At 31.0% G+C, this 13,698-nt stretch overlaps 2 protein-coding genes across 2 annotated transcripts; both read left to right on the plus strand.

Moving 5' to 3' along the window:
- Nucleotides 1–9,893: 9,893 nt before the first annotated feature.
- On the plus strand, nucleotides 9,894–11,496 carry LOC112597141 (zinc finger MYM-type protein 1-like). Its single transcript, XM_025343080.1, has 2 exons — nucleotides 9,894–11,364; nucleotides 11,456–11,496. The coding sequence occupies exons 1-2, from the start codon at nucleotides 9,894–9,896 to the stop codon at nucleotides 11,494–11,496; spliced, it is 1,512 nt and encodes a 503-aa protein (XP_025198865.1).
- Nucleotides 11,497–11,513: 17 nt separating this feature from the next.
- On the plus strand, nucleotides 11,514–12,497 carry LOC112597142. Its single transcript, XM_025343081.1, has one exon. The coding sequence runs from the start codon at nucleotides 11,514–11,516 to the stop codon at nucleotides 12,495–12,497; it is 984 nt and encodes a 327-aa protein (XP_025198866.1).
- Nucleotides 12,498–13,698: the final 1,201 nt, after the last annotated feature.

Consider the following 13,698-nt stretch of genomic DNA (forward strand, 5'->3'; position numbering starts at 1 on the left):
CACTGGAGATCGGTACACTCTTCCTGAGGTCTCTGCCAGAACCTCCAACCCCTATTCCCTATTTGGGTTTCGGTGTGCTGCGTCCCTGGCACCAGCTCTTTAGGATGCTATTAAGTTGCCTTTAACGACAAGTGAGTATCCTGATGCCGTATTCTAGTCTCTGGACAACAGGGTTAACCCATGACTCCATGAGACATCCACTGGGGATCAGCATGTTCTTCTCAGGTCACCGTCGAACCCTCAACCCCTAATATTCGTAGGTTTCGGTGGTTCGCATTCTTGACTCCGGTCTTCTGGTCCGATGTAAATGCTCACAGTGGCTGTGAAACAAACATCATCCCGGCCACGTTACCGTGATGATGTTCTTGCATCCTCGACGCACAGGTATCCCCTAAGGACGGGCCTGTGCACAACTCTCTTCTGCCTCTCGCATCTTGACACCTGTTCGTTGCGCATGGGTATACCTAACCGTGTATTACACTGAGACAAACCACAAAAATCTGATATAAGGCGCTCCTTTGAACGAAAACAACTGTAACAACACATGTCCGCACTAAGCTACGTCCGCGTGGCCACAATATATATATATATATAATAGTACAGTCGATTCTGCTCAATAGAGATGCCGGTTAATCAGGAAAATTCTTCTATTTCGAAAACAAATTATAATTGTAGTGTAAACGTTCACCGCTTATCTGGGCCACGAATCTGGATAATTGGGATATTTTTATCGAGTACCTATATATTAATCAATCAATAGTCCCATAATATTCACGTAATCCAATTAAATATAATAGTTTAAATTTATGCCACACACTTATATTTTCCTATCTTTATTGTGCGTATATTCAAATATAATATGTGTTAAAGTTATTTGGTGCATCAATTGTGAATCGTGTTGATGTGTGCAGTAATCATGTCTCGTGTATGCAAAGATTTATCGCTTGCCCAAAAATTAGAAACTCTCGACTAAATTAATTTACAGAGATTAGGCTGTAATACTCGTCGTCTTTTGAAAAATTTAGGAGTATCAAAATCAACAAACCAAGCGAATTTAACTCATAAAACAAGATTTTGGCTAAGTTTCAAACAGGAAAAGGAAATTAGAGAGTTGTAATAAAACTTAGAATGGTTTAATGATTACTTTTTGTTTTATTCACTTTCAAGGTTAGGTTTTGTACATTATGGATACATTTACATATAAGATCAAAATTAGATTCCCTTTAGGAATGTACAATAAAATAATATAATCAATTATGTTCATTAAAGAACTTACAATACAAATATTTCGTACAATTCACTATATATTGGGTGATAATATTTATCTTACCACAATACGTACGTACCATTAGATTTACAACGTTAGTACAGAGGTGTTGGGAATGACACTTGTACTAATGTCGACTTGTTCCACACAGTCTACTACGTGTTTTAACGTAGTCTGTGGGAACGTCGAATGACTAGTGGTACGACGGTACGTACCTTATACTGGGTAAACTTCTACCTGGGTTGGTCTGGAAGTATCGGCAGTGGTCCCTCGGCGTTGGATGTGGCTCCTGACTGCGATGGTGGTTGACTGGTGGTGTGGTTGGCTTCGTGATTTCCAAATGGCGGCTTCTCTTCAACAGTAGTTATTAACTGGTCGCTCTATGTGGCGTACTCAAAGTTATGGTTAGATATATTCGTGGATCGATGCCGTATACTATGCTTTTGCTATAGTCGGTTGTCCACGAATATACAATCGTAACACTACTAATACTCATGATCATTTGGACGGGTGGTATATGTGTACGTATTGGTCATCATATCTGTGCCAGTTATGCCTCCCGTACAACGTCGTTTTGTTTCTTTATTGTTCTTTTCTAGTCATATTGGGCGTACAGTTTTCGTGATATGTCCTTCTTAATATGTTTAAAAAGTAGAACTTGCCATTATTGTAACTAGAAGACAGGTTTTCTCCCTTTTCTATACATCAACGTTGAGTGTTTTAAATGTCGTGGCACACTCGCGCCATCTATAGTTATTTGTTACTGCCGTCGAACAGTATTCGACGGATAGTAGTGTCGCTGTTCATCACTAGGGGCGGGAGTGTGACTGTAGTACTGGTATTAATGTGCGATGCATTTTTGTCTCGTTACAGAGTTAAGATTCAGATTTTGACGAGGCACTACTGAATGGCTTACACTGGTTACTAGCCAGTTACTAACACATATTCAAGTGTTGAGTCAAATATTAAAAGCTAAATTTGAAGACCTTGCAAGAAATCTTGGGAACAACGAATTTAAAGCCACCGAAGATTGATTATCTAAGTGAAAAGTAAGACACGACACACAATTTTAAAAATACAAATTTATAAAACTTCTATAGATTCTTGTAAATTTTTATCTAATAGTTCTCTGTGTTTTAAACACGAATCGATAGCTGGATCAAAAAAGCTTTTGAAGACTGGAAAAAGTAAAAAACCTCGTTATTTTTAACAAATTGCTTTAGAAAAATTTCTAGTCGAGTATCACACAAATAAAAACGCATGGATGATTTGGGCCATTTTTATCGAATGGTTACAACGTTTGTATATGGAGTTAGACAAAATAAAATGGTTTATATGCCTCGTCTTAAACAAATGTATGGCCCATCCTTACATCTTTGAAAAACATCAAGCTTGTATTTTTACCTCCTAATACAACGTCACTAATTTAATCTTTGGATATGAGTGTTTTCCAAAATTTAAAGGTTAAATATAAATCAACAAGTATTGACCAACACTGGTCAATTACATTTTAGAAAATATTTAAGGCAATTTACTTTGATCACAATCTACAGCAAAGAAATCAGAAAAAAATTTATAATCCTGTAGGCAATTTAATTCATTTCACGTTGCATGATGTAAGCAATCAGACGATCAAAAATTGTTTTCGCAAATTTGGTTTTTTTGAAGAAAGTCATGATCAATAATAAATGTCATGCACAAATCCTGACCGTCCAACTTTTAAAATATTTAGTGCATCTGTGAGTGCTATATCAAAGATATTATGTATATTACTAATAAATGTTTGTAACATTGGTAGGGAACTGTAAACATAAAGTTCTTGCTTGCGTCTTAAAAGTTGAAAGAACTGTAAACATAAATGGGGCTAATATAAATTATTGCATGCTAAATATTACATAGGCCTTATATGCTAATTTATTTCATAGCAATGCCGCATTAAATGCGATGCTTGTCCCCAAATTAATAACATAGTAAGTATAAATAATAGTACTACCTACCTATTTAAGCTTATAACAGAGACCGTGTCTAAAATGATGCTTGTCTCCAATGTGTTGAATCAATTAATTATATCTAAAATGTTTAATATAACGTTAGTAAACTCTGTTCGTATGAAAGATAAGTAATCGTAAGTGAACAACAAACTTACATGTATTATTAAATATAATTAAAGAACACCCATTTTTTTATTAATCTAATACGTGAAAATTGCTGTTTATGATCGTTTATTTTATTTTATTTTATTTTTTTTTTATGTTAATTTCGAGAATAAATCCTTGGTACAGCATATTAATATATCTCAATATTGCGATTTATAATAACGATGAACAAAGCGATAACCTATACAAGTAGACAAGTAAGTACTAGGTACATAATATGCATAAATATTATGGTTCGAGGACTACACACATCACGCATAATAGTGTTTACTACTCTATTAGTACCTACTATTAATATATTGAGTGGCTAAAGTAACTTGTTTAATAATTTTAATATTTATGGTTACACTATTATAATTATTTACTTTAATTATAATTGGTTAGTTCTTGTGTTTAAAAAGAAATGTATTAAACAATAATTGGATAAAGATATATATATATATATATATATTCCAATATGACTGAAATAGATGATTCTAGAAAAAGACTTTTGTTGCTCACCACCAAAATTCCTTCTGATGTATCATTTGCTGTAAGTTACATACATTGTATAATTATTTTTCAGTATAATTTACTACTGTAAATTATAAATAAACCATTTGAACTTGGTCTTTTATAATTTTTGGTTACATAGGTGAAATTTTTATATTCAGTGCTGACATTTTTAATTTTGGAATAAATTATAGGTTTAATAATTTACTTATATTTTGTTAAATGGACGTCAGTTATTTGGGTTTTCAAGCACGATAAATAGGGATTCAAAATTTTTACAATCGAGAATTATGTATGATATTGTAATTTACCAAAGAAAAGGAACATGTTCAAATTATGGGTTAAGATTTTCTGGAGATACATTTATAGTATTAGCTAGTAAATTATAGAAGTAAAATATGTTTAGATTTATTTTGATAATTGGTTTTTGTCATTTTAACTAATTATAGCTTTAAAAAATAAATAAAAAATTTTTTTTTATATTGATACTGTCAGACAAGATAGAATAGAGAAATATATGTATACTTAAATCCAAAAAAGAACTAAAAAAGAAGAAGGTCCAGGATTATTTGATTATAGAGTCGAAACAAAAAATGATGTATTTTTAATTCGCTAATATGACCGAAAGTCAATTAATTTTTTATCGACATATACCGGTGTTTAATCATTAGGTACTTGTAAATGGTGATGTATAGTAAAAAAAGAAAAATTAAGTTTAAAGACCTTATGTTGTGGAAGAGTATAAAAAATGTATGGGTGCTGTCGATCTTGCCGATATGCTATTAGAACTATATTGAATTAATACAAAATCAAAAAAATGGTACATGTGCATTATATATGGGGTTCAAAAATGTTTTCAACGCAATTTTTTATCTAGACAATTTATAATAAAATATTCTTTTTTCTACAGCTAATTAACGTTGAACATATGGTTTTAAAATATTATCATGCAGAGAAAAAGTTTCATCATCAAGAAAAACAAAATTTAGATTACTCACGGCTTCATTATTATTTAGAAGTTGTAATTTTCCTTTTTTTAACTCCTCATAAAATCTAGCGAATTCTATGACACCTCAATCGGATATTATCCCGCTTTTTCTCACATCAACATACCTAAAATAGTTGATAACTACTAAATACAATTGCCATCAAAACAATACTATAAAATTAGTTGTAATTGTGGTCCCGGGAGGAGGTGGTCGCAAAATTCGTATCTGTTTTTCATCCATTGAACCACCACAGTCTACAAATTGCATCAGCCACAAAATCCTATTGTAACAGTTTTCCATTCTTCTTTCGTTGAAGGGAACTAAAATACGATTTTTTATGAAAATGTATTAACACCGGCGTATATTAAAATATTATTATGTATAACAGCGATTCTTCACCTGTAGCAGCCTTAACCCCTAACGTACGTCAATACGTTACATAAGTGTAGTACTACATTATTTTTGAATTATTATTTTATTTTTATTTTTTTATATAAAATATATTTTATATTATAAGAGAAGATAAGCCTACCTTATCTTTATTACACCGATAACAACGAAATTCAATACTCAAAAATTCTAATGAATTAACCAAAGAAGAATTGTCTGATAAAGATTCTAAATATTTCATGCAACATATGGGTGATATGCAGCGTAGCTTCCGTGATTACTTTCTATTCCAGATAAAAATAGACATTGGATTCGACAACCTTTTGAAATTGATATTCATCAAATGAATGGACTAACATCATTGGAAAAAGACAGCCTTGTAGAAATTTCTACAGACAGTAGTTTAAAAATACAATTCAATCAAAAGTCGTTGAAAAATTTTAGTTGCATGTTTGAAAAGATCATCCAGAATTATCAAATAAAGCGCTGAAAGTTTTAATTCCATTTTTCTAACTTTTTTATGTGAAAAAGTTTTCTCTGCTCTTGTTTATATTGAGAATAAGTTTTAAAACCGAACAGAAAACATAGAATTTGAACTACGATTAAAGCTTTCAAGAATTGAGCCTGATGTTCAAAAACTCATAAATCATCGCATTAAGACTTAATAATTAAGTAAATACAAATTACATTTTAAGAATTTTAAAAGTAAAATAATTTATATTACAATTTTATGAAAAATTAATTTTGATAAAAATAAATATAAATGTATATTTTTTGTTATGTATACTTCTGTAATTTGTAATAGAAATTTATCATCATCATTTTGGTTTATCATAACATGAGATTTTTTGTAAAAAAAAGGTATTCCACAAAAAATTGGTAGGCGTTCTCGATTTCTAAAAATCTTTTATCGGAGATCCGTATTTTACAAAAGGTTAACCGCTGTTGCATATTATTATTTATTAGTATTATAAATTAATCAATTTTAGTTCAATTTAATATATTATTTATTCTTTTGTATTTTAATAATTAAAATGCATGCCTCAGCAAGTTAATGATAATTTTTAATTGAGTTAAGTTAATTTGATAGAAAACATTTATAAAAGTTTAAATATTTTAAATATTTAACTTTTAAAACTATTGTTTAAATGGATTTATACTATTTGTATGAGGTTGTTCAAATATACAAATTCAAAGTTTAATTAATTTTAATTATGATGGTATAAAGTAGAATAAACAGTGGCAAAATTTTTGAATACTAAACATGTGCCTACAAAAATAGAAATGGAAATGTAATGATCTCCAAAATGGTTTTTTAAAAGAATGTTCAGAAGCGTTATACAAAGATGATATTGACAAATTTAACGTTATTAGGATAAATGTTTCTTCGAAACTGAAAGAAATTGAACCGAAACTAAAACATTCAAGCTACACTTACTAATTTATCCAATACCTATACTTTTTCGCATCATACCTTCACCCAACTCTGCCAACAATGTTTTTTTGAAATTCAACAATCTAAATTTTACTCTTTAAAACATTGTAGTGACAATATTCCAAGTTAATGACAAAATAGAATCTTTTGTTAAAAAGTTAGAATTTTGGAAGTCGTTTATTGAGAATAATTAACAGATATTTTTTAACACTATGATTTTCTCACTGAAGCTGACATGAATTTATCACGTTATAATAAGACATCAAAAACTAAATTATTTAACATTTGAATGGACCCAAAACAGCTTTTGAAAAATACTCCCCTAAATGCGGAAAAGACCACTGGATTATGTTTTAAATCTGCAGTCTTATCAGTCAAAGAAAAAGAAAAACCAATTAACTGAAAACGGATTCTTTACTTCGCCTTTTTGGGATGAAGAGAAAGACGAATATCCAGAGCTTTCCTATAAAGCATTAGATTAGGTTTTTCTATCACTCACGAGCTCTATGTTAATGGAGAGAGTTGGAGAGAGCTTTTTCGTCATACACATTCATTAAAAATAAGTACCGTAATAGACTTTGTGAATTCAGACTTACAAGTTCATTTATTATCCGTGAACCAAGATTTCGTGAATTATAAAAAGGGTTGAAAACTGCTGCTGTAGAAAATATTTTTGAGGACCAAATGGCATTGATACCGTACGCCTGAACTGTTTGTATTCCGTGTTGGAATCACATACTATGAATATTTCTACAAGTTAATTAACCTTAAATTAATTGTAAGATATTAAATAAAATGATAGAGAAAATTAATAGTAATGATTATAATAATTTCTTTAATAGTAATAATGTTAAGATATATTGTAAAATCTCTTCGATTCATAATAACGTATATTATAATAATGTACATTTAATTTTTTGCTTGCAGCTTTCTCTGCCAGTCTTCTTTGCCCAGCATCCACAGCACGATAGAGGTAACGCTGCTCAAAAAATGTTTGCAAAACTAAAATTGCTAGGCAAAGATATTATTTATGATGAGTTTTACAAACTGTTTGTAACCGTCTTCCAAGACCAAAGTGTGCTAAATACTTGTAAAGAAATTTACTCGTCTCAGGTAAAATATAATATAGATATTTAACAAGCACTGTAGTTATATTAATGCATAACAAAAAAAGCTTTACAAAATATTTCATATGTACAAATTATATATAGTTGACTAAAATAATTCAATAATATGTAACCTTATTTCGATAAAGAAAACAATTAAGTCTAAATTTTGATTTTAATTTTGTTTTCATAAAAATACAACGGCAGAGAACTTGTAGCTTTAAAAATCACCAAATATGTATATTTAAGTGAATATTTGGTGATTTAAAATGAATATATTTTATTTAAATTTTAAAATAAATACAACTTACAAAAAGTAATGAATTATTTTTAAGTATGGGTTTTCAGATACGTACTTCTTTAAATATTAATATTTCAACTTCTTGAAATTCTAAAAAATAATTGATACACGTTTTTAGTTTCAAATGTTAAAATTACCATATATTTTTACTTTGAAAATTACATGAATAATTAGATGTTTTTTCAAATTTTTAAACGTATAACTTCTTCTATTGTTAGCTAACAGTAATTTGAACATTGTAAAAAAATGTTCAACATCCACAGAATTTATAGGAGCATATTTAAAATATACTAAATTATCAAGGCTTAAGTTTTCAGGTATTCCGTTCATTGATATTTCTTCACCAGATAACATTTTTGAAACTTGAACTAATGTTTTGCAACCTTTGTTTTTTTTTTTTTCTAAAACATCATTCATTTTTACTTGAACCATTTTTCCCATTGTATCGGAAACTTAATTCAATTTTAGAAAAATATCTTCAATAATTTTTATAGCAACTGACAGTGGAATATTTTTTGCGAAATCGTGAATGAATTCAGAAACATCAATATGTTCTTCAATACCAACCTTAAATGTTGGTAACTCATTACCAAGTGTTTTTGAATTTAAAAGATATACTACAATATGAATAGGCTTAACTATGTCGGTTTGATAATATATTACCTAAAGGTTATTTTAATCTTTTAAATCTTCTAAATCTATCTCTTCAACTACTTCAATTAATTGTAACTTTAAATTTTTAACTGTTGGATAAACTCTTTAAATAATGGGTTTGTTGCCTTTTAGAAAGGTTATTTGCATTGAAAGTAGGTTCTATCCATTGCATCATCGAATCAACAGTTTTTCCCCAGTCGATAGTTTATATTTATTAAAATTTAGTTATATTGGTAATGATGTATTAATATTACACCAAGATACTGCATTCAGTCTTTTAAAATAAAACAGTTTAATAAATCACATTATAATACAAAAATAATAATCGTGAAATTGGGGAAAGTTGGAAAAGTATTATAAAAGAAAATTCCCAACAATATAACTTTTCCCAGGAATATTTCTAATGGGACATCGTTAGTAATTTATGGTCGTTTTAATATTCTAATTGAAATATAAAATTGATTGTTGACTATTTTGTTGTTATTGTGACAACATTATTACAACTTTTTATATTAGATTATTGCAAACAGGCCCGACGAGAGGGGGGGGGGGGGCAGCCGGGGCTGTAGCCCAGGGGCCCGGGCTTCAAAAAAGGCCCGGGGCCTGACCAAATCCACTTCTTATCGATCACGGTGTCAAGCTATTTATAAACCACGAATATGAATCGTAGTTATAATTTTAGCGTATGCTGTATAATTATTAAAATAGATCGACAATAAAGTGAATTTTCACACTACAATATTAAAGTTAATCGTAGATATTATATAACATTTTCAAGAAAGACACATAGATTATAAATAGTCATTTTTATTTAGTCTGTGGAATAACTGCGATTGCCGATAAGATAACGCGTCGACGCATATTGTTACTCACACACACGTTATATACTTATACGTATTCTTGTTAGTTTACGTGCGTGTCCCGGCTGCGGCGTGTTCTACAGCTTTGTAATATTGTTATTATGTAGTGAAATAAAACCGTATGTGATATGACGTGTTACTGTGTTAGTGTATAACTATACATTATAATAGTGTTTGTATAATAGACTATTTAGTACTTAAAAAAAAACTTTCCTAGTCAATCGTATCCTCTGCGTCTTTGCAATGGATTATATTCATAAATCAGGTGCAAAAAAGAGAAAAGAACGAGACTTACGAGAAAAAGCTGCAAAAAAGGGGCAAACTACTCTTGACCATGTAAGTTTTTTTACTAAACTCACTGATTCTCCAACCTCTGTAAATCAAGAAACTCTTCAAACATTTCAAAATTCTCCCATCATTCCTAGTACAATAGTTGATAAACTACAAACATACCAAAATCCATCTAGCTCAACCAAATCTGACCAACCGGGAACTATTTGCTCTATGTTAATAACTAGTGCCGAAACATTTACAAGCATTAATATTGACGAGAAAAAATCTAAAACTGTTAATACTTTATTTACAATTACAGATCCAAAACATCCCGGCAGTTCTAAGCCTTACGATTTTGACGTAGGACAGTTTGAATTTTTAATTTTAAAACAAGATGATATAAGTCAGGCAGTCCTTCGTGGTCCTTCTCCCCACCCACCTTATTTCCCAGAAGATAAAGAAGGGCGTGCTTTTCCTCGTTCTGTTTTAACGTATACACTTCAAAATAATGAAAAAATATGCAGAGATTGGCTTGTATGGAGTAAGATTAAAAAATCACTGTATTGCTTTCCGTGTAGGTTATTTAGTAAACTACCACAACCAAGTAGATCAATGTTGTCAACTCCTGAAGGATACTCTGCAGACAACAAGTGGAAAAAATTACATGATAGAATAACACCTCATGAAAACAGTGTCAATCACAAAATGTGTTATGTAGAATGGCGTTGTCTGGAGTCTCGTATAGATAGTAAAACAACTGTAGACATGTTGCTGTGTGATAATATAAAAAATGAAGCAGATAGGTGGAGACAAATTTTGCGCCGAATTTTAGATGTAGTGATTTTTCTAGGAGAACGAGGCCTATCATTTAGAGGGGACAGTCATCTTGTAGGGAACCCACATAACGGTAACTTCTTAGGTATTCTAGAGTTATTAAGTAATTATGATCCCTTGTTGAAAGAGCATATGAGTAAAGTCAGAGAGTCTCAGTCAACTCATAGCCGTATGCAAGTACACTACCTTTCCCCTGACAGTCAAAACGAATTTATTAAATGTTGTTCTAACCATGTTACACAAGCTATTTTGAAAGAAAGAGAAGATGCTAAGTACTACTCAATTATTGTAGATGCAACTCCAGACTCATCTCATCGAGAACAGACCGTATTTATATTGAGATATCTGACTTTATGTTCCACAGATCAGAGTTCTGAGTATGAAGTACAAGAACGTTTTCTTGCTTTTGTAGATTGCAACAAAAAAACCGGTGAGGCAATAGCAGAGCTTATCCGGAGTACTCTAGCTGAGCATCATATTCTACTAAGTGATTGCCGTGGTCAAGGATATGACAATGGTAGTAACATGAGTGGACAGTATAAAGGTGCGCAGAGTCGAATTATGAAAGAAAATTCTCTAGCTCTTTTTTCACCATGTGCCTGTCACAGTTTGAATCTGTGCGGAGTCGAAGCTGCTCAATGTTGCGTTGAGGCCATTACATTTTTTGGAAATCTACAAAAATGTTATAATATATTTAGTTCTAGCCCTCAGAGATGGGAAATCTTGCAAGGACATCTGAAATGTTCACTTCACAACATGTCTGATACAAGATGGTCTTCAAGAATTGAATGTGTCAAGCCATTTTCTATGAACATAGTAGGCATTAAAGAGGCGATCAAAGAGGTTCAAAATCTTAATCTAACTGCTGAAACTTTAAATGATCTTAGGGGACTTTCCAAGTATGCCGATTCATTTGAATGTGTAATTATGGCCTCTATTTGGTTTAAAGTGCTGACCACAATCGACTATAGAAATAAAGTCTTACAAACAAGAAAATGTACAATTGACGTGGAAGTGAAAAATTTAGACAGCTTGATAAATGATTTGACACATTTAAGAAATAACTGGGAAATGATTTTGGAAGAGTGTAAGCTTGTTGGTGGAAATATAAATAGTGCAATAACCTTTCCAAAAAAACGTACCATAAGAAAGAAACTAGCTGATGGGTCAACTCAAGTAGATGATTGCAACCGAGAAGAGAAGATTAAGCAGGTGTTTTATACTATAATTGACTGTGTGATAGCCAATATTACAGTACGGTACACTGCTGTTCGAAACATAGATGAAATGTTTAATTTTCTATGGAAATTTCCAAAATTTTCAACTGCAGAACTTGCTGAAAAATCAAACACATTTGTCAATTTGTATAGCAGTGACGTTTCTAGAGATCTGGTGGAAGAAATTAATCACTTGAAATCAATTCAGGCAGCTAACTTCAAAAATGACCTTTCACCTCTTAATCTCCTTAACACACTAGAAAAACAAAAACTGAAAAGCATTTTTCCAAATGTATGTATTGCTCTGAGGTTATTCTGCACACTGCCAGTGACTGTAGCTGAAGCAGAAAGATCTTTCAGCACACTAGCAAGAGTAAAGAACTTTCTCCGATCAACCATGGCTCAAGATCGACTTTCAAGTTTGGGCACACTTGCTATGGAACCTGATCTTGCTAGACAATTGGATTATAATAGCATTATCGATACTTTTGCAAACAAAAAAGCTAGAAAAGCTATTTTTTAAAACTCTTATAAATACAACTTAATATAATAATTACTTTGTACCATATTATATGTGTTAGTATATTAGTATATGACTTTGCCACTTTGGCTTTTAAATATTTTATACCACAAAACTTAAACCAACATAACAATAAAATTACAAAGTTTTGAATAATGAATAATATATTTTTATGTCTCGAAATTTGTGTAACACTTACATATTATCATAATTCATAAATCATAATTTGTTTAATATTTTTACATTATCTCTTTGGTATACACATTCCTAAGGACGTCACTGGATGTCAGTGGTAAGTTTAATACCTCGTTTGAGAAGGGCCCAGGTTGGCTTGTCCATGGGGCCCTTAAGTTCTCTCCACGGCCCTGATTGCAAATACACGATGATCACTCTCGATGCCTATTTGGCGATCGGCAATGATTAATTACAACAATTAAAAATATTATATTTATAACTCTATGCTATTTCTGAATTTTTATCGTAATTTTTTTTTTATTTACTCTAAATCTATACAAGTTGTCATGTATAAGTTGGGGAGGTAGAGCCCATATAAAGACTCATTGTGAGTTTTACTTTTACTCCTTTGAGGTCACTGTATACAGTATTTTGTTGTCCAATTCCCAAGTGGTGTTCATTGAGCCTAACCTTATGAAATATAAAATAGGGGAAATAGTTCCATACCAGTGGTCCTGTCCATTATTTCTTGGTCTGCTATAATTAGTCTGAAACTTTTTGACAGCTTAGTTATCACTATTTCAGGCCTCAATTGCTTAACCAAATTAATATATGGCGTATACCCACTTCTCTGATTTTCCGTAAGTGCATATACTTATAGAATAACACATGATACGCAGTATACGCGTATTTGAATGCATTTACTTGAAACAAATGAATAGGAATCTTGTTTTTTAAATGATATGCAAATTTTAAATGAACATACATGGCCTTCTACAGTTGAAAATATAAGATTTGGCGAAGATGAAATAAAGAGATTGACAAATAGATTTTTATTAAATACAAATAATACGATTCAGAGCTTTCGAAAATATATTAATAATAAAATTATCAATGACAAGTTAAAAGAATTGGACATTTAATAAAAACATTTCCTGTTCAACGCCGAATGTGAAGGGGGATTTAGTCAAATTAATTTGATATGTTCAGATCTCAGGTCAAGATTACCGTTACTAATATTTTTAGTCTA

Source organism: Melanaphis sacchari, unplaced genomic scaffold (assembly GCF_002803265.2).
Source record: "Melanaphis sacchari strain LSU unplaced genomic scaffold, SCAv2.0 Contig37_pilon_pilon, whole genome shotgun sequence".
In the NCBI taxonomy this organism is placed as follows: domain Eukaryota; kingdom Metazoa; phylum Arthropoda; class Insecta; order Hemiptera; family Aphididae; genus Melanaphis; species Melanaphis sacchari.